Genomic DNA, 23,861 nt, shown 5'->3' with positions numbered 1-23,861 from the left:
TGCCGGTGCCCGCCCCTCCCCTCCAGACGAGTCCCTTTGTGCTAAGAGGCCCGGAGGGGCCTCGAGTGATGCCGAGTCCCCCGAGAGGGACTCCGCCTACCCCCTACCTTTAGTCACGAGCCTGAGAGGCTCCCCGGAGCCCCAGTTGTCCCCGAGTCCCCCGGGAGGGACTCCAGCAAAGGCCCCACATTGGTCCAGAGCCCCGAGAGGCCCCAAGGCGGCCTAGTTGTTTCTCGAGCCCTAAGAGGCTCCCCGGTTGGCATTTGTCTTCCGAGCCTGCGAGGCTCAGCCCCAGCACATTGTTCTCGAGCCCGGAGAGGCTCCACCATTGGCATTTGTTCGTCAGAGCCTGCGAGGCTGAGCCCCAGCACATTGTTCTCGAGCCCGGAGAGGCTCCACCATTGGCATTTGTTCGTCAGAGCCTGCGAGGCTCAGTCCCAGCATCCTTGTTGTCGAGCCCAGAGAGGTTCACGGCGCGCCATGTGTTCTTCAAGCTCTGAGAGGCTCCAGGCGCCACAGTTATTATGAAGAGCCCACGAGGCTCAGGGGGGCATTTCAGTTGTTCAGAGCCTACGAGGCTCCCACGTTGGCCACATCATTTTCTCCAGCTGCCCAGCACTTCGTGGGCAGCTGCTCCATTTAGGCCCCTGACATTGGGACACGGGGCATCCTAGCCCCAACAAGGCCAGTTGGCCTAGGGACTGCCACAGGTGGTGGCTCATGTGAGTTTTGCGCAATTGTGTTTTCCTTCCCTACACCTCTGAATGTGTTGGTTATACATCATGTGTTCTCCTGTGCTGCACCTCTGAATGTGTTGTTGATGCATCATGTGCCTTGTTCTTACACCGCTGAATGTATGTTTATGCATCATGTGTTTTGTTCCCATGCTTATACCCCTACAGGTATTGTGATACTTAGGTGGTTGTTCTTGCTAGTACAGGTGGTGCTAGTGAGGTCCTAGTTTCCCTGCGTGACATTCTCCTAAGGTGGTTAGGGTTGCGTAGGTGGTACTACTGGTTACCAGTGATTACTGGTTGTGTGCTTGATGTTCTATTTGATGCTAAAGTGATTATTATTCTATGATCTACAATGTGCTATTTCTAACAGTATTTCTAGTTCTAAAAGTGCTGATTCCTAACAGTGGTCCAGGTGGCCCTGTCTTGTACAGATCCCCTGTAAATTCTGCCAGTGCCTGTTGGCACTTTGTAAAGTGTGTGTTTTTATCTAATGTGTTTTGGTGTAATACAAAGGCTATTTTTATAAATAACCTTGTGTGGAGTTTCCTTTGTGGTGGGCCTTGGGTGTTGTTGCTGGGGGTGCGTGCGCAAACACTTAACTCACATTGCCTCCAAGTTTAGCCTTACTGCTCGTGCTACGTTACCAAGGGGGTGATCAGGGGTTATCTTGGCGTGTAACTCCCATGCCCTGACGTGGAAGTGGTGGTCTCTGACTGACTTTGGCGCAAGCCCTGGCCAGCCAGGGATCCCATTTCTAACATTGGCTGGCAGCGGAAAGGATAAGGATTTGTGTTTGCGCTGTACCACAGTAGCAGCTGGCTGCACCACAAAACTCTGCATTTTAGATAAATCACATTTTGGGGATTATTGTTTTAAGTGTGCTAAAAATGTAATTCCTGTGGAAATGTGTTTCTTGTGCACTGTGAGTTAGGTTTCCCTAGCTCGGGAGGGTAGATCATCCCCCTAAGTGCAGTGTGTTTTCTGGATTCACCAGAAGGGTGGGATCCAGTGGTGGCAGCATAAATGTGTCCCCCGTCCCTGTCCTGGAGTAATGGTACCTGTGTCACGTGTGGTCAGGTTGAGAAATCAGGGGTGGTAGAAACTGCCTTGCCAGTCTGGGGGGGGGGCGTGTTTGGATGAATGGTGCGAGTTCTCTGGATGAGGAGCTTGTTGAATACTTGTGTACTCTTGTTTTGCTCAGATACCTAAGTTCCGTGTGTTAAACTTTTCCCAAGAACGTCTGCAGAAGTGGAGCCTGCTTTTGATTTCTGTGGTCTGTTCAGAGACAGAATTTTGGAGTTGGTAAGGTTCTGGGAGGAGGGAGACATAGGGGATGGAGTGATTCCAAAAGGAGTGGCTGAGGTGTCTTCCAGCCCAGTGTGGTGGAAGAGGTTCAGTGTAGCCCAGCTAGGTCTCGGTGTAGGGGCTCACGTCCTGTCTCAGAGGAGAAGGAGTGGGTGGGACTGCGTGTCTCCAGGTGCCTGAAACCCAGTCTCAGGGCCTGGAATGGTTCTGAAGGGAACGTCAGGTCGGGGGCCTAGGCTGTACCAATAGGTCATTTGAGGAGGATCTCCCAGAGTGTTTGAAGAACGTAGAACATCAGTGAACAGGGTTTCAGTAGTTCTGGTGTGTGGCAGTACCGCTCCAGTTGGGAGGGTGCAGAAGTCCAGATGGAGGGGTGTGAGGGGGATAGGTTCCCCAGTGGAAGAGCCAGTGGGTCAGGGACCAGCCAGAAGGGTTGTGTCGCCAGGGAGTGACCATGGTGATGCCACTTCTGTCCTGAGTGTCAGGCAGACTTGTACATGACACATTAGTTATGTGTCACCCTCAAGGAAGTCCTGGTGCGCCAGGCATCAGACCAAAGGGTACGTCCCTCGGTTGGGGAGCCAGTAGCCGGTGTTTCCGGATCTGGACGTAAGGGCAACTCTACGTAGTGTCCTGAAGTTACAAGAAGGAACTCCTGCCTGAAGAGAAGGAACCGGGTAAGCTGTATGGGGGATTGACCTGCAGTGGTTGCCTTGCTGCTGAAGGAGGAGAGAAAGTCTTAGATTTTTGTTTTCAACTTGTAGAAGTCCTGGTGCGCCAGGCATCTAACCAAAGGGTAGCGTCCCTAGGTTAGGGAGCCAGGTTTAGGTGGTTGCCTGTCCTGGACGGCAGGGCGACTGTAGCCAGTGTCCTGGCCGGTTTGTCTTCTAGGGGTACCCCTGTGAACACAGGTGGGGCTATTTTAAGTAAAGAGACCCTGTGTTTCCCAGAAGGGGTGGTACAGGCCTAGCAGGGATCTTTAGGGTTCTTGGCTGAGTGTTGTGGTACTACCCTGAGAGCAGGTGGGGCCTACCTTAAGTGGAGGGACCCTGTTCTACAGTGGGAGGGTGCAGAACTCTAGAAGGGGGTCAGAGGGAGTCTGACCCCTGTGCATCCGGTGAATTTGAATCCCAGGTGGTAAACCAGTTAAGGGAGCTGTGACTCCGTCATGACCACCCTGGTGTCCTGTAGGCACCGCACTGAGCAACGTCCCCCTCGAGCAACGCCGCCTCTGCGCTCACCGACGTCGTCTCGACGCCGTCAACGAGCCATAGGCTGCACCGCAACTGGAGGGCACCGCAACGTGCAACGCCTCGTTACACCGTTCTTCTGGTGGTCTGACCGCGGTCACTGCTGCTGAGGAAGTAAGGTCTTAAACTGGTGGGAAAGTTGTGTTCTGGAGGGTGCTTCAGAAGTAGAGGTAGGGTGGGGCATTCTTGCCCGTGACCTCTGGTCAGCCTGAGGGTGCGGACCCTAGGTTGAAGGATCATTGGTAGTTTGGAACTACACTGAGAAGGAGGGTGGAGAATGGCTATTGGATGCCAGGGGTTACTACCCCCCACTCTGTGGATTGACAAGGACCAGTGGTATCTGGGTGGCCTAGGGCCTGGTCCTAGCCGTGGACAACTAAGGAGTACCAGTGGGGTAGCCTAGTTGGGCCTGTTTTTTTTTAGGTACGTGCTTGTCTTGTGGAACAACAGGGCATAAAACCGGGGGGTGTCCCTGGTACGTGCTTGTCTTGTGGAACAACAGGGCATTAAACCGGGGGGTGTCCCTGCAGTGCGGGCCCGCGTCCGTGTTCTATCGCCCAAAGCAGGGAAGTCCATCACAGTGGTTATTGGTCTGCCCTGCGTTTTGGCTGGAAGGGGGTTGTGTTGGACTTGGCCCTTCGGGCAGGTTCACCCCTGAACTTTTTGCGTGATATTACTAAATAATCATAGTGATTTCTGGTCTTTGCGCACTTCGACACTGTGGCGCAGTGTAAAGTGCGTGCGCTCCCCGAGTGCATGTGGTGAGATAGGCCTGCCCTCCCTTAGGAATGCATGGGGAATGTATGTGTCCCTGGTAGTTCCTGATGCGTGGGGTGTGCAGACTCGAGTCTGGTATGTGCGGACTCGTGTGATTGAATGCTGCGAAATGATGTATGCGGCGTGTATGTGTCTAGTGTGGAAGTGCCTCTTCTAGACATGGCTGTGCATGTGCTGTAAAGGTGCTGACGTGTGATTGGCTGGAGCTGGCTGCGGTGCCAGGCTCCATGAGTCATGATGGGTCTGCCCGGTGATGAGTGTTGAGATTAGCAGGTGTGATGTGAGGGAGTGGTGCACCTGGGTCCTGAATAGGGCTGTGCTTTCCCCACACAATACTGGCTCCGCCCCCTGTGGTGCGTATAACGACCCTAGCCCTGCCAGTAAATAGAGTGAGGGGCTGAGCACATCAAGGGTGCTCCCAGACTAGCTGCGACTGGTTCTTCCCCCACCCTGCACCTTTAGACAAAGGATTTCTCTGTATAAAAGGAGGCTGTGACCTCTTGTCAAATGTTCTTGTTCTCAACTCGAATCTACCAGGGGCGTGCTGCTGCTTGGGCCCAGGGGAAGGCTTGCCTCCCTGGGCCCTGCCCAGCCCCTGGACTGCTGAGGTCCTGGACCCCTGAAGGACTTTGCTGTTTTCTGCTTGCCCTAGCGCTTTCCTTTGGCCCCTAGCGCTTGAGAGCGCTGTTCCTCCTGCCTAGCGCTTGGGAGCGCTGGTTATTGCCTTCTAGCGCTTGGGAGAGCTTCATTTCTCCCTATCGCTGAGAGCGCTTTGTTTTCCAAGCCGGTGCCCACCTGGCATTTGCCCCGTCATACGAAGGTTTCCTGGACCCCCAGCGAGTGCCTACCTCGTGACGTCCTCCCCGGCCGCGCTGGGATTGGCTGCCGGCCCGGGATACCCCCTGACGTCATTCCCCGGGCTGCGCCGTGATTGGCTGCCGGCCCGAGGAGCCCAGCCCCCAGTGGAGAGCGAAGAAGAAGCAGGTAGCGGCGGGAGCCTACTCCGCGCTCCTGCATGGCCCGAGGTGAAGCCGCCGTCCCCCCCCCCCTTACCCCCCCGGGGCTCCCAAGAGCGAGGGAGAGCCCCGGAGAGCGAGAGGAGGCCGGCGGAGAAGAAGAGACCGGCGCGTCCAGAGACCCGGTGAGTGGACTGAAGGGGAGGAGGGGCGTTGGGGCACATTGCCGGTGCCCGCCCCTCCCCTCCAGACGAGTCCCTTTGTGCTAGGTGGCCCGGAGGGGCCTCGAGTGATGCCGAGTCCCCCGAGAGGACTCCGCCTACCCCCTACCTTTAGTCACGAGCCCGAGAGGCTCCCCGGGGCCCCAGTTGTCCCTGAGTCCCCCGGGAGGGACTCGAAGGCCCCACATTGGTCCAGAGCCCCGAGAGGCCCCAAGGCGGCCTAGTTGTTTCTCGAGCCCTGAGAGGCTCCCCCGTTGGCATTTGTCTTCTGAGCCTGCGAGGCTCAGCCCCAGCACATTGTTCTCGAGCCCGGAGAGGCTCCACCATTGGCATTTGTTCGTCAGAGCCTGCGAGGCTCATCCCCAGCACATTGTTCTCGAGCCCGGAGAGGCTCCACCATTGGCATTTGTTTGTCAGAGCCTGCGAGGCTCAGTCCCAGCATCCTTTTTGTCGAGCCCAGAGAGGTTCACGGCGCGCCATGTGTTCTTCGAGCCCCGAGAGGCTCCAGGCACCACAGTTATTATGAAGAGCCCACGAGGCTCAGGGGGGCATTTCAGTTGTTCAGAGCCTGCGAGGCTCCCACGTTGGCCCCATCATTTTCTCCAGCTGCCCAGCACTTCGTGGGCAGCTGCTCCGTTTAGGCCCCTGACATTGGGACACGGGGCGTCCGAGCCCCAACAAGGCCAGTTGGCCTAGGGACTGCCACAGGTGGTGGCTCATGTGAGTTTTGCGCAATTGTGTTTTCCTTCCCTACACCTCTGAATGTGTTGGTTATACATCATGTGTTCTCCTGTGCTGCACCTCTGAATGTGTTGTTGATGCATCATGTGCCTTGTTCTTACACCGCTGAATGTATGTTTATGCATCATGATACTTAGGTGGTTGTTCTTGCTAGTACAGGTGGTGCTAGTGAGGTCCTAGTTCCCTGTGTGACAATCTCCTAAGGTGGTTAGGGTTGCGTAGGTGGTACTACTGGTTACCAGTGATTACTGGTTGTGTGCTTGATGTTCTATTTGATGCTAAAGTGATTATTATTCTATGATCTACAACGTGCTATTTCTAACAGTATTTCTAGTTCTAAAAGTGCTGATTCCTGACAGTGGTCCAGGTGGCCCTGTCTTGTACATATTCCCTGTAAATTCTGCCCGTGCCAGTTGGCACATTGTAAAGTGTGTGTTTTTATCTAATGTGTTTTGGTGTAATACAAAGGCTATTTTTACATATAACCGTGTGTGGAGTTTCCTTTGTGGTGGGCCTTAGGTGTTGTTGCTGGGGGTGCGTGCGCAAACACTTAACTCACATTGCCTCCAAGTTTAGCCTTACTGCTCGTGCTACGTTACCAAGGGGGTGAGCAGGGGTTATCTTGGCGTGTAGCTCCCTTGCCCTGACGTGGAGGTGGTGGTCTCTGACTGACTTTAGCGCAAGCCCTGGCCAGCCAGGGATCCCATTTCTAACAGTCTTCCACTTCATCGTTGATCTCTCTGCCAGTAACCTTATGGTCCATGACACTGTCATCAGTCACATTATCAACAATATCCCCTCTGTAGGAAAGTGCCCCTTTTTGACATGGTTGCCCCCACTGGTAAATGGTGTGATTTCAAACAGAAGTGCAATGGGTTCCTGCTAACCAGATCTCCAGTGCCAGAGCTCTTTCCCAAAACTGTACAGTTGTTCCCCCAATTGGCAAAACCTTTAGCACCCCACAGTAAGTCCCTAGTAAATTGGATCCTGGTACCTAGGGACTGATGTACTAAAGAGGGTCCCTAATGGCTGTGAATGAATTGTGCCACCCTAAGGGACTCGTCCCCAAGCACATGCAAGCCTGTACTTGCAGGCTGTGTGTCTTGGTGGAGACAAAAGTGAAAAATCAACATGTCACTCATCCCTGTGGGCCATGTCCCCTATCACTGCATGTGAAATTTGTAGGTCACCCCTACAGCAGGCCTAACAGACCGTAGGCAGGGTGCTTAGTACTACATATAAGGGCATGCCTGCATGAGCAGATGTGCCGCTGTGCGGTCAGTTCCATTGCCGCCAGTGCGCGTGACCAGGGAAGCCTGTGAGGCATGCCTGCTTGAGCAGATGTGTCGCTGTGCTCGTCAGTTCCAGTGCAGGTGACCAGGGAAGCCTGTGAGGCATGCCTGGATGAGCAGATGTGTCGCTGTGCTGGTCAGTTCTATTGCCGCCAGTGCAGGTGACCAGGGAAGCCTGTGAGGCATGCCTGCATGAGCAGATGTGTCGCTGTGCCGGTCAGTTCCATTGCCGCCAGTGCAGGTGACCAGGGAAGCCTGTGAGGCATGCCTGCATGAGCAGATGTGCCGCTGTGCCGGTCAGTTCCATTGCCGCCAGTGCAGGTGACCAGGGAAGCCTGTGAGGCATGCCTGCATGAGCAGATGTGTCGCTGTGCTCGTCAGTTCCAGTGCAGGTGACCAGGGAAGACTGTGAGGCATGCCTGCATGAGCAGATGTGTCGCTGTGCTCGTCAGTTCCAGTGCAGGTGACCAGGGAAGCCTGTGAGGCATGCCTGCATGAGCAGATGTGGCGCTGTGCTCGTCAGTTCCAGTGCAGGTGACCAGGGAAGCCTGTGAGGCATGCCTGCATGAGCAGATGTGTCGCTGTGCTCGTCAGTTCCAGTGCAGGTGACCAGGGAAGCCTGTGAGACATGCCTGCATGAGCAGATGTGTCGCTGTGCTGGTCAGTTCCATTGCCGCCAGTGCAGGTGACCAGGGAAGCCTGTGAGGCATGCCTGCATGAGTGTGTCGCTGTGCTGGTCAGTTCCATTGCCGCCAGTGCAGGTGACCAGGGAAGCCTGTGAGACATGCCTGCATGAGCAGATGTGCCGCTGTGCCGGTCAGTTCCATTGCCGGCAGTGCAGGTGACCAAGGAAGCCAGTAAGGCATGCCTGTATGAGCAGAGGTGCCGGTCAGTTCCATTGCCGCCAGTGCGCGTGACCAGGGAAGCCTGTGAGGCATGCCTGCATGAGTCGATGTGCTGCTGTGCCGGTCAGTTCCATTGCTGCCAGTGCAGGTGAACAGGGAAGCCTGTGAGGCATGCCTGCATGAGCAGATGTGTCGCTGTGCCGGTCAGTTCCAGTGCAGGTGACCAGGGAAGCCTGTGAGGCATGCCTGCATGAGCAGATGTGCCGGTCAGTTCCATTGCCGCCAGTGCGCGTGACCAGGGAAGCCTGTAAGGCATGCCTGCATGAGCAAATGTGCCGCTGTGCTGGTCAGTTCCAGTGCAGGTGACCAGGGAAGCCTGTAAGGCATGCCTGCATGAGCAGATGTGCCGCTGTGCCGGTCAGTTCCATTGCCGCCAGTGCAGGTGACCAGTGAAGCCTGTAAGTCATGCCTTCTTGAGCAGATGTGCCACTCAGTTCCATTGCTGCCAGTGAAGGTGACCAGGGAAGCTTGTTTAAAGCCAGATTTGTTGACTGGGGTGAGAGCTTGCAATGTTCAACACTCCGTCCATAATCCCCCTTGGTTTTGCTTTGTTCGCCCTAAGTTGGCAGGGTATGCCCAGACGTGGGTCTCTTGCTCACTTTGACACTGGATTCAAGCTAGCCTGGCTGATGACGGCCGATAGCCAGAAACCGGTCCCAAGATGCTTGTTTCCGATAAAGGGAAGACATGGCTTGGCAGTTCGGGCTGGACTGGTGCCACGAGGCACAGGGGCAGACTGATTTGCAGATGACCGTGTCTGAACTGGGGTGGTGGAGTGAGCTAAAGAAGGATGATGAATTAAACCCAGATCAGTTGACTGGGGGTGAGTGTTTGATTTGCTCAAGCGCTCCGTCCATCATCCCCTTTGGTATCGCTTTGTTCGCCTTGAGTTGGCAGGGTATGCCCAGACGTGGGTCCCTTGCTCACTTTGCCACTAGATTCAAGCTATCCTGGCTGATGAGGGCTGATTTTATGGAAACCGGTCCCAGGATGCTTGTTTCTGGTCCAGGGAAGACATGGCTTGGCAGTTCGGGCTGGACTGTTCCCATGAGGCCCAGGGTCAGACTGATTTGCATATGGCCATGTCTGAACTGGGTTGGCGGAGTCAGTTAAAGAAAGTTGATGGATTTAACCCAGATAAGTTGACTGGGGGTGAGTGCTTGCAATGTTCAACACTCCGTCCATGATCCCCTTTGGTTTTGCTTTGTAAGGCACGCCTGCATGAGCAGATGTGTCGCTGTGCTCGTCAGTTCCATTGCCGGCAGGGCAGGTGACCAGGGAAGCCTGTGAGGCATGCCTGCATGAGCAGATGTGCCGCTGTGCCGGTCAGTTCCATTGCTGCCATTGCAAGTGTCCAGGAAGCCATCTTAAACCATGTATTGAACTCTGATGAAAATTAGTTCCCACGCTACATGACGGCCTCACTGAAAATCGGGATGTTTGGTACCAATAATCTTGCCTTGATAAAACCACACTGATGTTGGATTTATCAAAACATGCTCTCAGAGGGCACCCTAGAGTTGGCCCCTGACAACCTACCTGCCTCTGGTTTGCTTAATTACTGGATTCTGCCAGCCTGACACTCTAGACAAGTGTCTGACTTCTTAGAGTGTGGGCCATTTTCGCTCAAGAGATCAGGAACAAAAGCCTGTCCGGGAAAAGGGGGTAACACCCCTCCCAGAGAATTACCTGCTGGTTACCCTCCTTTTGCTGGCAAGCTTGAAAGGAGCCGCTGCCTTTGGAATGCAAATCTGGCTCCCCTCAGAGGAGAGGAAGCCACTCCCTGGGTCCAGAGCCCTCCTGGCACCTGGACAGGTGGGAAAATTAGCAACTCAGATAAGTGTGCCACCCCCAGGCTAGGTGGGCACGATTTTTCAGAGGTAACCATTTTTGTGATGGCATACCTAGGAATTCTGGGACAGGGTTATGCCCACGTCACACAGCAAGTGGTCATGTAGGGGGAGTAGTGACCTGAAGGGTCAGTAGTCCATTGGCTACTACCCTGCAAGCCTCTAATGCCCATAAATTCAGTATTAAGTGGAGTCCTAGGCACAAGAGAAGCAGATCCTGACAACCTAAGAAGAGAGAGGACACCGAAGAGCCGCAAAAGCAGAGAAGACTGAAGAAAGCCCCTGACTTGGCTCCAGCCCGCTGGTCTGTCTGCAGCCCTAATTGAAAACTGCACTAAAGTCGACCTGTACTGCACCAGAGATTTGGGACGACTGATTGCCTTTGAAAAAGACTCAAACCTCTCATGCACGGCTGGCCTGTTCAGCAGAAACTCCAAAAAGGCCTGCGGAACTGCCTAAACCCAACACCTGAACAAACCACTGCAACTGTCGTCTCCGGCCCAAGTTTAAGTGGGCCAACGGTGCCAACAAGGTTTCCCAGCCCTCCAGAGCGCGAGTCTGTCATGGTTTCACCCCTCATGGACTCCCCAAAATCGCCTGCAGCCTCTGCACCAGGCCTCCTGTACTGCAACTGCTCTGGTAAGCAAACACCTGATGCCTAAAGACACCTCTGAACCCGTTGCCCCAGGGTCTTAGAGAAGAGGATCCAAAAAAATAGGAGTCAAGAGGGAAAATACCGGGCTAGGTCGCCCTCCACTCAATTCAAGTACTACTACAAAGACCTAGTCCTGTGGGCAACATATTTTCAAGACCATTAAACACACATGGACTGTCAGAAGAATCATTCCCAATACACCTCTAAATATAGAGATTGTTGCAGTGTCACAGTCTGTTACCATAATAAAAAATAGCCTTACTCTGATTAATTACATAACAACACAGGACGAACATTCACTAGAGGGACAACAAAAATTGTGAAAAAGCTGGAAGTCACCTCACGGGCGCACCACCAATGGGACCCCTGGTTGGTACTCACCAGGATGGCCCTGTTCTCATCATTGGTGACTACCAGCTTAACGTAAACGTGTCCGACACCCAAAGTAACAGTGAATGGTGCAGTGTACATACAACTTATATGTGAACAGGACTAACAACATTCAACATATACCACGAACAATACTGTGCATACAAGATACAAAAAAACTTTTTATTCGCAACAAGAAAAGTGCGAATAAAAAGTTTTTTTGTATCTTGTATGCACAGTATTGTTCGTGGTATATGTTGAATGTTGTTAGTCCTGTTCACATATAAGTTGTATGTACACTGCACCATTCACTGTTACTTTGGGTGTCAGACACGTTTACGTTAAGCTGGTAGTCACCAATGATGAGAACAGGGCCATCCTGGTGAGTACCAACCAGGGGTCCCATTGGTGGTGCGCCCGTGAGGTGACTTCCAGCTTTTTCACAATTTTTGTTGTCCCTCTAGTGAATGTTCGTCCTGTGTTGTTATGTAATTAATCAGAGTAAGGCTATTTTTTATTATGGTAACAGACTGTGACACTGCAACAATCTCTATATTTAGAGGTGTATTGGGAATGATTCTTCTGACAGTCCATGTGTGTTTAATGGTCTTGAAAATATGTTGCCCACAGGACTCGGTCTTTGTAGTAGTACTCTTAGAGAAGAGGACCAAAGGTTTCCCCGAGCATTGCAAGGCCATAATCCACTTGCTGGTTCAGCAGACTTATTTCCTAACCAGAGCCTGCAGCCTCTTTTTACGGAGACTGATCTGTATTGAAACGCTTTGGTCTCCCGATGCTGATTAGCACCCCGCACCTCGTGCCGCTGGTGGTGTTCTGTTGGTGCTGCCTTGGTCCTTTCCCACCACTCACCTTAACTGCTGGAAATTGGTCCTATGAGTCGATATACTGTACCTGTTTGCAGAACCTGTTCTTCCTCCATAGGATAACATTGCAGAACACAGAAATTGCAGTGTCCACTTTTTAAAGTGAAAAGAATTTATATTTTAACACATACGTACCTGAACGATTTTTCTCTGATGCCTAGACATGCATAAAGATTCTTGCTATTTTTATAAGTTAGTGTGAACTCCTTCAGTTGTTTTGTCATTTATCAATCATTGTGTGGATTTTACAAATGTCTTACATTCCTCTGTGGTTAGCCTGAGGCTGCTCAACCACAATACCCTCTAATAGAGCACTTTGGGATTTCATAGCAAGCCCTGTCTATGAGTAAGGGAATCGCTGGATATATTAGAACATTCACGTATCACATGAAGAGCCAGCTTCATACACCCTCTTTTGACATATTCCTCATGAGTGGCGCAGTTCTTGTTGATTACTCTTCAGCATTCATAAGTTCATTAGGTCTCACCTTTGTGAACAACTTGATCCCAATCTTTTTGATGGTAATTGGCTTTTTAGGTCGAGCTAGAGTTGTGCATGCGTAGCATGCGGTCTAGCTCGACAACTATTGTTTTCAGTTTCCTGGGAATCTGAGACAGCGTTCGGCCACGCGCCTCTGCTGTCTCAGATTTGTCCTCGTGAGCGCACCTTTGCTGCTGGCTGCTTGCTGTGTGCGTGCTGTTTACAAAACAGTGTGGGTCAGAAAGTGGCGTCATGCTAGGCAGACAGACACTTGCGTACACCCCCCCTCACCAACCAGTCATCGGGCTCTTTTAACACACACACACGCATACATACACACGCATACACACACACGCGCGCACACACAGACACACGCGCGCACACATCCCCCTCACACCCCACTCACCAGGTTCTTCTTGCGTGTCCCTCGGCAGCCAGCGGGTCATTCTGGTTAACAGGCGGGGGCCGCGGGGCTCTCCACGAGCACGGGAGCCCCGCTAGCTAAGACGGAAATCTTCCGGCGGGCACAGGAGCGCCTGCTTCCTGTATTTGTCCGGCCCCGCCCCCATCCCAACAAAGGTTGCCTGGCTTCCTGTTGAAGCCGGGCTGCGGCGGTGAGTTTGCTTGTTTCTTTCAGCCATGCTCCACAGCAGCCACGCACAATATGGCTAAAACAAATTACAAACACGATAGATCTGGCATAGGCAAGACCTATTGGCTAATGCTTGCTTTTATCACCCCAATCAACATCCAAGCCCTCGAAATATATCTTTAAAATATTCCGTTATCAAGTCGACTCCAGCCCCTGTTAAAATACTACTCCCACATCTCCCTTCGGAATCTACCATCGCAGTGTGTGTGTGGGGGGGGTTGAGGATATTGCACCAAGTAAATCAAATTACTAATTCTACGTTCTTCCAAAATGTTCAGAAATGCCATTGTTTTAGGGCTTGCCTCCTGATCGAGAGCCCCCCCACCCCCGCGTTGAATTGGTTACTCTTATATCCCTCCCTACCCCTCCGCTTCTGGAAATGGATTCGTCTGCACTTGCATTGGCGGACAGGCATGTCCTTTTAAATTCCTGTACGGAGCATGCGCGAAGTTGTTCACGTAAGGAATTGTGTTGCTGATTGAAGTGGAGTTTCGTCTGTCCGATCTGTGGTCGGTGATACTGTCCTGTAGCCATGCCTGTGAAAGTACACGTTGTCTACTGGTAAGGCGGCGCAGTTCTGGGAATTGCAGTAAGATGAGGGTCTGAAATGCGGCGGCTCATTAGAGAGCGAGGGTATACCGTATTACTTACTCGCAGTGTCACATTTAGGCAACGAACATTTATCTGCCATTCCAAATCGAACGCACAAAATTCTGCACGTGGCAGTTCAGTAGAGAATTTAGGAATATGATTTGCATCTTAGGTTTCCAGAGCTTGTTAGGCTCCTGAGAGAATGCCTAATCTGAGCAAGATAAGGTTTTGCCTTGTAGTGTTCTACATTTTAATCGGCTGTCACGGTGTAGTGAAGAAAATACTATAACGTTGATCCTCCGTGCTAAGGGGGTCTGGGGTCAGTGATCGTGGGGCAGGCTCAAATATGTGATTACAAAGAACAAAATGTTCTGTAACTATTTTGTTAGCCTTCCACACGCCTCATCACATGAAAAATAAATGCAAGTGAATCTTATTAGTGGGAACTTCAATATTGTTGGTTAATATGATCACAGCTCGATCTCACTACCTCACTCTCTCTCTATCTCACTACCTCAGTACCTCACTACCTCACTCTCTCTCTATCTCACTACCTCACTAAATGTAAATGACAAAGCTATTAATTTAGCTATTTTCAAAACCAACACATAAATAAAAAAAATTGTCATTTACAAGACAAATAGCTCAAACTTTCCTAATGCGAGACCTATTTCATTTCCAATGCTTGTTTTGCCTTGGGTTTGTCCTTGCTTCCCACAGTCCTAATGATGCACCGGCCCCTATTTGTGGTGCAGTAGAACTGTGTGGCCTGATTCCCACAAGGAAGAACAGCGAGAGCAGAAGAGGTTGGTTGTGTTTGAGGGATCAGTAGATCCTGGCCAGCTAGATACAGTGTTCCTCCCGGGTGTGAAGCGGACGGATTGTCATAAAATCCATGGAGAAGATACTTCTCACACGTTTATCATGCCATTTTCCTTTCATTTTAACGTTTGCATATCCATTACCTTTGTAATCCAGCTGCCAGAAGAGGCCTTGTCATCACTTTAAATATTATGGACTAATATGGTAGGGGTTGCCTGGGACCAGTCTCGCACCTTGGTCTGTTCAGCCCCAAAGTCTCCCAGCAGTACCACAGCTGCTGCGTTTCACCTCAGGTTCATCAACCTGCTTTAACCAAATATTCAGAGTAAGGAAAAGCAAGTAAACATTCCCTACGCTCCTCTGTTGTGCCTGGTGGAAGGGATGAAGATGGAGGTAGAAAGAGGAACACACTAGTTATTGGGATTCATTAGATGATGATGACTTAGACGACTGTGTGATGCCATGAGGGTGCTTGTTTATTAGCCCCACCCCCTGATCATACTGTGGAATCACCTTCTTTGAATCAGTTGTACCACTACTACTGTTAGATTTCCCAGTCGGTAATGAGTAAGATAAATGTTTTCTCTGTAATTTCAAGAAGTATTTCAAATAAAGGTGATCTGTTATTGGACTGTCGGTGAGAGGAAGGACAGGCACAGTGAATATGAGTATGACATTATTCCGCTCTTTGACGTAGTATCTGAAGATAGATTAGCAGAAGCCGCCTACGGCAAGGAGGAAATGGCCTTGTGCTTCGTCATTGGTGCGGTAGCTCTATGCATGAGGCCGCTGGCCAGTGTGGCACTTGGAGCTGATGGATAGTTGGCAGCATCATGTTGAGCCTGTGGTCCATGAACAAAGTGTAGACACGCATGAAGCATTGTTCGGTAAACTCCTTGGCAAAGCCCTATAGTTGATTAAATCATACACAGTCATTGGATCCTTGGTCTCTCTTCAACCCAGAAGGGCTTTTACCAGCAGGAGGATTGCATCAGCAAGTGGAGGAGGAGACGCCTACATTTTCCTCAGTCCTTTTAAAAATCTGCACAACAAGAATAGAACCACCAGGGTTAGCCAGTGAGGCAGATTATGAGTTCCATTAAGATTGGTAGGAGCTCTAGCCACAATGCACAAAAAGGCTAAAGATGGGGCTGGGAAACTGCCCTGAGATATGTCCCTGATCAATCAAAAACACATAAACCGATCCCAGACCTCGAGCCTGGGTGGGCACTGATGCTCGAGCTATCCAACACTCTCTAGGTCTGACCTTCTGGCCTTTCAGACAGTGGTCTGTTGGATCCAAGTGTTTGCTATGCCCTACGAGGAGGGAGCTCAGTGGGTGAGAACGTGTATTTCTTCTTTTTTTTCTGCTTTGCCATTGCAATCAAAGGGTGTCTCTCAATTGATGAAGAGGCCAGGAATGAGTGGGCAGGTTAGGTAGAAGGGATTGGACAGTGTAAGTGAAACTAATTCTATGCTGGACGTCCAGGGTCTTTATTCTTGTCCCCACTGGGTAGGGTTAAAAGTTTATGGGGGTTATTTCGAACCATGTAGAGAGGCCAACATGGTTCTGCTCTTATCACAACTTTCAAAGGAGGTGTGGGCGATGTAATCAGTGCCAGTGACCCTGTTTGCATACAAAGATTAAAGAAAGTAAAAAAAAAAAAAAAAATCTGTAAAAGTGTAGCTCTTGTCATTGCTGGCTTCAAAGGTAAGTCAGTTTGTCTTCCCTAGATATGCGCTGCCTTGTCTCACAGGAGAAGTATTTCTAGAGATGGACTGAAGAATCGCTCTTGGGTCCTTGCCTTGTGTGCATCTCCTCAGGTACACTCACGGCAAGGACACGAGCGATGCTGCCATTGCCCGCTTTCACCGCCAGTTTGGGGACTCCATGCCCCAGGATCCTTTGCTCTCCCAGGAGGGAGGAGCATTTCCGCCTTCGTGCTTGAAAAGCGCCCTCAACCCCCGTAGCACGTGACGCGCGAGGGCCCCGCCCGGGCAAAACCTGGGCCAAGGGCGTGCCCATCCTTGGCTGTCATTGAAGGGAAGAGGCAGGGCTGGGCCACCCCTCTTTCACTTGGCTCTGGGACTATGGACTGTTTTACGGACTAGTTCGGACTAGTTACGGCTGCCCGCTGCCCATTTAGGTACTGTTTAAGCTTGCATTCCTGCTGTTGCCCTATGATGTGGTGCCTCCAAGTATAATCCTGATTTGAACTATATTGTTTGTATCTATTTTGTGTTTGGTACTCTGATTGTTATCTGACTGTTACTTAGACCTGACCCCCAGAACACATTTTGGAAGGAGGGTTTAGCCAGCTTCCCCCCCCCCCCCTTGTGAATAGTTTGTAGCACAGAAGGATGGGAAAAGAAAATCTATGGAGGGAAGTGGAGTTGGAGGCGGTGGTGTAGGTGTTAATGGTCGGAGTGCTAAAGGAAAAAAGGCCAGGAAGTCCCAGAATCATGCAGGCAGTAATTGTGTTATAGATCGAATAGATACCCTCATTAGTGAATGTGAGGACATTTTAGAGGGTGAATCAACTACGCTGTACGGTTCTGACAAATCTCCTCACAGACCCACCCAACCCACCAATTTAAGCCTTAGCCACCACCCAGTCATTGTATAGCTCTGCTGGCTAATGCAGTTGGCCAGGGTGCCCTGGTCCCCGATTCTTGTAAAGGGACATAGATTATCCCCGTTTTTAAAAAAGGGAATACATCTCATCCTGGTAAGTATACGCCCAAATATTATGTGGCGGCTAGTCCTAAATAAGGTCCAAGATTGGATAGATGAGAGGTGTATTCTATCCCCATTACATGCTGGCTTCCAGGCGCATACCAGCACTATTGACCAGGTGTTTCGATTCATCTTACTATACTGGAAGTCAGTGGCCCTGGGCAAGGGCAGCTTGTACGCTGCCTTTGTGGACCTTAAGTCAGAATTTTACCTCGTCGCCGTAACAAATTATGGGCAGTATTGCAGGAGATGGGGATGTCTCCCAAATTGCTAACTCTTATTGCTAGACTTCATGAGGACAATTATGCCCAAATTTGTTTGGGTTCACAGGGTAATGTTACAAATCCCTTTCCCATCGAGAAAGGTGTACGCCAAGGGTGCTTGATGGCACCCACTCTATTTTCCCTGTTTATTAATGGGATTGCAACATTTTTGGAGCTTACTCTCACTGACGCCCCAGTCCTAGCAGTCATAAAAATTCCTATTTTAATGTACGCGGATGACACGTTAATTATCTCAAAAACGCCGAGCAGTCTCCAGCAAGCTCTGCTACTTTTTTTTAGGAGTTCTGTTTTGTACAGGGCTTGGAAATTAACGTGTCAAAAACGAAATTTATGTCTTTTAACCCCCATAGAGCATTCAAAGGAGGCATATTGTTAAATAACAGTCCTTTAGAGCAAGTTAATGCCTTTACATATTTATGGGTTATTATCCAGAAGGACTTGAGGTGGAATAGACAGCTTGACATGGCCACGTTGAAGCGCCAACAACTATCTGGAGTTCTACAAACAGAATTTAACACCTTTCTTACAAAACCAGTGAGTCGGGTGCTTCAAACATACAATATGAAAGTGGTCAGCTCTGCCATATACAGCGCAGAGCTTTGGGGGTAGAGAATTTGTCCAAATTGACTGTAGCAGAAAACAGGTTCCTACGTAAGATCACCTGCCTCCCACAAAGCACCCCAGTGCGTCCACTGGTTTGTGTGGGGTGGGTGCTGCTACTGCTGGAAAAGCCAGGTCTTGAGTAGCCTCCTGAAGGTTAGTAGGTCCTAGGTCTGCCGTAGTAGGGTGGGGAGGGTGTTCCAGGTCTTGGCGCGAGGTGGGAGAATAATCTGCCGCTGGTGGTTGCTCTTCGGATGCGGGGGACGGTGGTGAGGGCGAGGTCGGTGGAGTGGAGCTGGCGGTTCGGGGTGTAGAAGGAGAGTCGTCTGTTGAGGTATGCCGGTCCGGTGTTGTGGACTGCCTTGTGAGTGTGGGAGAGGAGCTTGAAGGTGATTCTCTTGTTGACGGGAAGCCAGTGCAGGTCTCTCAGGTGGGGTGTGATGTGGCTTTGGCGAGGGAAGTCGAGGATCAGGCGTGCAGAGGCGTTCTGTATGCGTTGAAGTCATTTCAGAAGTTTGGTCGAGGCTCCTGCGTAGAGGGTTTGGGTGACCATTCTTGTTCTGATGGGAACCCACCTGTAGATCTTGCGGAGCATGCGGAGGATGTTCAAGCAGGAGGATGAGACGACGTTGACTTGCTTGGTCATGGAGAGTGATGAGTCGAGGATGAATCCTAGGTTGCGTGCGTGGTCGGTGGGTGTGGATGTTACTCGCAGTGCGGTCGGCCACCGGGAGTCGTCCCAGGCTGAGGGGATTGAGCCGAGGATGAGGACCTCCATCTTGTCCGAGTTCAGTTTCAGATGGCTGTTCTTCATCCTCTCGGCGACGGCCTTTATTCCTTCGTGGAGGTTGGTTTTGGCGGTGAGGGGGTCCTTGATGAGGGAGAGGATCAGCTGGGTGTCGTCGGTGTAAAATGATGTTGAGGTCGTGCAGTCGAGTGACGTGGGCGAGCGGTGCCATGTAGATGTTGAATAATGTCAGGCTGAGGGATGATCCTTGGGGGTACGCAGCAGATGATCTCAGAGGCTGCGGACCGGAAAGGGGGGGAGGCGGACGCTCTGGGTTCTGCCGTAGAGGAAGGAGGTGGTCCATTCCAGAGCCTTGTCTCGGATCCCTGCGTTGTGGAGGCGTGTGCGTAGGGTGCGGTGGCATACAGTGTTGAAGGCAGCTGATAGGTCCAGGAGGATGAGGGCCGCGGTTTCGCCGTTGTCCAGCATGGCTCTGATGTCATCGGTGGTGGCGATGGGGGCAGTTTCAGTACTGTCGTTGCTGTGGAACCCAGACTGGGATGGGTCCAGGATGTTGTTCTCGAGGTCGCGGGTCAGTTGTCTGTTGACGGTGTTCTCGACCTTCGCCAGGAATGGGAGCAGGGAGTTGGGCTGGAAGCTCTTGAGGTCCTTCGGATCCGCCTTGGGTTTCTTGAGTAAGGCGTTGATCTCGGCGTGCTTCCAGCTACCCGGGAAGGTCGCGGTCTCGAAGGAGATGTTAATGGCCTTGCGGAGATGGGGTATGATGGTGGCGCTAGCTTTGTTGAAGATGTGGTGTGGGCATGGGTCTGACGGAGAGCCAGAGTGGATGGTGTTCATGATTTTGATGGTGTCATCTTTGTTTATGTTGGTCCAGGTGAGCAGGGGATCGATGGGGGTGGTGTCGGTGGCTGTCGGGGTGGCCCGGTTGTTGAAGCCGTCTTGGATGTCTGCGATCTTGCGATGGAAGAAGGTGGCAAGGGAGTCGCACATGTCATGCGATGGTGGGATGTCGTTGGTGTTGGAGCTGGGGTTGGAGAGTTCCTTCCCGATGTTGAAGAGCTCTTTGCTGTTGTGCGCGTTGTTGTCGAGGCGGTTCTTGAAGGAGGCTCTTTTGGCGGACCTGATGAGGTGATGGTGTCTGCGGATGGCGTTCTTGTGGGCTGCGTGGTGCCATTTCTTCTCTAGTTTTCGGCAGGTTTGCTTGGAGGCCTGGAGGTCCCCGGTGAACCACCTGGCTTTCTTGTTAGTGCATCTGTTGGAGGGTTTCTTGATCGGGGCGAGAGTGTTGGCGCAGTCGTTGATCCATCGGCGGAGGTTGCGGGCGGTGGTGTCAGAGTTGGTGGGGTCGGCGGGTGGGCTTCGGGCGAGGGTGGTGTTTAGCTGGTCTTCGGTGACTTTGCTCCAGCTGCGGCGGTAGATCTGTTGAGTGCGGTGGTGCGTGGTAGATTTCCGGAAGGTGAAGTGGATGCAGCAATGGTCGGTCCAGTGGAGTTCGGCGGTGTGGTTGAAGATGACGTGGGTGCTAGCGGAGAAGATGGGGTCAAGCGTGTGGCTGGCAGAGTGGGTGGGCGTTGTGACGAGCTGTCTGAGTCCGAGGTTGGTGAGATTGTCAATCAGGTTGGTTGAGTTGGTGTCATTGTTGTTCTCGAGGTGGAACTTCATGTCTCCGAGGAGAATGTAGTTTGTGGAGACAAGAGCGTGCATGCTGACGAAGTCGGCGATGGAGTCGCTGAACTGAGGTTGGGGTCCGGGGGGTCTGTAGACGAGAGTTCCTCTGAGGGTGGTGTTGGGGTCGGTCTGGATCTGGAAGTGCAGGTGTTCGGTGGTGTTGAGGGTGTTGTCGGTGCTGCTTGAGACCCTGTGGGTGTTCTTGTGGATGATCATGATTCCACCTCCTACTCCGTTGGTACGGTCCCTGCGGGTGATTTTGTAGACATCCAGGATGGCTATGGCGATGTCGGGTGCCGAGGAGGTGTTCATCCAGGTCTCGCTCAGGAAGGCGACGTCCGGGAAAGATGTGTCCAGCAGGTCTGAGAGTTCCATGGTGTCTTTGCGTGCGGAGCGGGTGTTCAGTAGTATGCATCTAAGGTTGTTGCATACTGTCGTGGTGGGCGGTTTGGCAGCTCGGAGGCTGGTGAAACTGCAGCCCCGACAGGAGAAGGGTCCTTTGGTGTGCTTCGGGGATGGCCAGGAAGCAGGTGTGCGGTCGTCTGGTGTTGAGTGTGTGGAGGGTGCTGGCGGTGTCGTGGCGGCGGTTAGTGTGGCGTTCGCAGGGACCAGGGGGTCTGGCGCTGGGCACGGTCCGGTCACAGACAGGCTTGCCTTAGGTGCGCCCTCAGCGTACCAGCTGCGTGCCTGCTGCGCGCGGCCGTCATTATGAGGAGAGGTTGGAGGGAGGAGCAGCTGGGAGGCTGGAGAGGGGAACGAATGGGCAGGCAGGGGGTCGGGCCGCAGGGGACGCAGCGGCGGGAAAAACTGGATAACAGGCGTGAGCACGGGGCGGGGAGAAAAGAAAACAAAGAGGCACCAAAAACAGGACAACAGAATCAGAACAAAACAAAAGGCAAAATAACAGAACACCAGAGTCAAAAAAATATAAGGCACAAAAAACAGAACAACAGAATCAGCAATTTGAGCTGCAGAGACACACAACTCAGGCTGAGGAGCCCAAGCGGAGCAGAGCAGAGCAGGGGGACACGGTCACACAGGTGGTGCTGTGTGGCGTGGGGGAGCGACCTACCTGAGTCAGGGACAAGGGTTGCTAAACCAACACCAAGTCGGGAGCAGTATTGGGACATAATAACTAAGCTACCCGACCGGAAGTTATACTTCCAATTTAGTGTGAGCTCACTACCAATAAGATCTTACACAGGAAGATGGGTTAACTTGGGCGACAAATCTTGTCCCGCTTGTCAGGCCCATCTGGAGTCATTGGCCCACATTCATTCATTGTTATAGAAAATTACTTTAGCAGAAGTATTTAACAAGAATGCTTCATATTTCAGAATTTAAACTGTAGTTTTTTAACTTCATTCCCCAAGGAAGAAGTCACTTGAGCCAAGTGTGCAAAAATATATGTTGCTTCCATAATACTTTGTTTTTATTAGCAAACCAGTGGCAGATAATCGGAGATTGTAAGGCAGGTTCTCAATATGATCCTTGAGAGTAAAACATCCTATTATACTGCAGTTTACCTTAAGTAACTGGGAGATGATGATTTGTGTCAGGTCAGATGTGGGTGAGACAATAAAACTCACAGTTCCTGTGTGTGAAACAAACCTTTAAACACAGGACAGCTCCTAGTATCTCTGCTGTGGTTGCAGACGACAGTTTTCAAACCTTTACACTGTTAATAGTCATTCATTGCTAATTTTGTAATTTTTTTGCTTTTCACTGTGTAAAATATGTTTGTTTCTGCTCATAGATGTTCCTAGTGAGCCGAGTGAGTACGCCACCGCCGCTGTACAGATTGTAGTTTGCCAAGTTCTTGAGGGCGTCCAATCACTCCCGCAGGAGTCTCAAATCGTTGCACTGACGCGAGTCCTCGGGGTGTTCATGGAAGCCTGGATGGACCATATCCTGCGCCATAAAATAACATTCAGGTCAGCGACTTTCCCGAAGGCATTATCATTGAATGTATACTGGAGTGATGTCTTCAATACTTATCAGACATGAGACACACATGTGTGTGTGTGTGTGTGTGTGTGTGTGTGTGTGTGTGTGTGTATATATATATATATATATATATATATATATATATAGTATCAATTTATATTTGTAATGTATATATAATATGTATGCAGATATGTTTTCTACTTATTACCGTTGTTGAGTGTGGGGAATAACCGGCACTTATGAAATGGTTGTAAACAGCATATAGAACACTACATCTGCATATGTGATTTATGCTGTGTTACAGTGTCATGTGTAGTATTTATAAATAAAGGTTTTTTCTCAAAGTAGTGCACAAGGGATTACATCCATCCATTGAGAGACATTCACATTTATCAGGCATCCAAGACCGCCCTCCTAGCCACCTCAGACGTCATCCGCACACTCCTCGACCAAGGCCACACCGCAGCCCTCATTCTACTAGACCTCTCAGCAGTCTTCAACACCGTCTCCCACCACACACTAGCCACCCGACTCCACGACCCGGCACACAGGGAACTGCCCTAGACTGGATCCGCTCCTTCCTCGCTGGCCAAACTCAAAGAATCAGACTCCCGCCAATCCTCTCCGAAACCATAGAGATCAGATGCTGAGTACCCCAACGATCCTCCCTCAGCTCCACACTCTTCAACATCTACATGGCCCCCCTCACAATCATCGGCAGAAAACAGGGACTCAGCATAGTATCCTACTCCTACGACACCCAGCTCATCCTCTCCCTCTCAAAGGAACCCAACATCACCAAACACATCTTCTAGGAAGGAATGAAGAACGTCGCAGCCTGGATGAGCAGCAGCTGTCTGAAGCTCAATTTGGAATAAACTGAAGTCCTCATCCTCTGATCCACCCCTTCTGCGTGGGACAAAACCTGGTGGCCCCCAGCCCTTGGAGTACCCCCATCCCCACTTCCATGGACCACACCCGCAACTTTGGTATCATACTCTACTGCTCCCTCACCATGAACCGACAGATCAACGCCATAGCCTCCACATACTTCAACACCCTCTGCATACTCCGCAAGACCTTCAAATGGATCCCCCTTCCCCCTCCCTCGAATCCTGAAAGACCGTCACCCACACACTCCTCACCAGCTGGCTGGGCTACAGGAACACCCTCTATGCCGGAATCAACAAATCTCTACTCCACAAACTCCAGACCGTACAGAGAGCGCAGACAGACTCTTCCTCGGCATCCCACGACCAGACCACATCACCCAGCACTTACAACACCTCAACTGGCTCTCGGTCGAGAAGAGGGTCACCTTCAAACTCCTCACCTACGCCTACAAATCCGCTAAACAACATCGGGCCCAAATACCTCAACGAGAGAGTA

At 51.4% G+C, this 23,861-nt stretch overlaps 1 protein-coding gene across 2 annotated transcripts in view; it reads left to right on the top strand.

Moving 5' to 3' along the window:
* The window catches only part of CCDC142 (coiled-coil domain containing 142), a 187,886-nt gene that overhangs the window by 117,384 nt on the left and 46,641 nt on the right, over window positions 1-23,861 (top strand). For both annotated transcript variants that reach the window (XM_078678788.1, XM_078678787.1), the window contains one exon: window positions 22,282-22,459. In XM_078678788.1, the coding sequence (XP_078534914.1) occupies window positions 22,282-22,459 (178 nt within the window). The remainder of the gene's footprint in view (window positions 1-22,281; window positions 22,460-23,861) is intronic.

Source organism: Lissotriton helveticus, chromosome 2_2, assembly GCF_964261635.1.
Source record: "Lissotriton helveticus chromosome 2_2, aLisHel1.1, whole genome shotgun sequence".
In the NCBI taxonomy this organism is placed as follows: Eukaryota; Metazoa; Chordata; class Amphibia; order Caudata; family Salamandridae; genus Lissotriton; species Lissotriton helveticus.
This window is presented reverse-complemented; position numbering and strand designations above follow the sequence as displayed.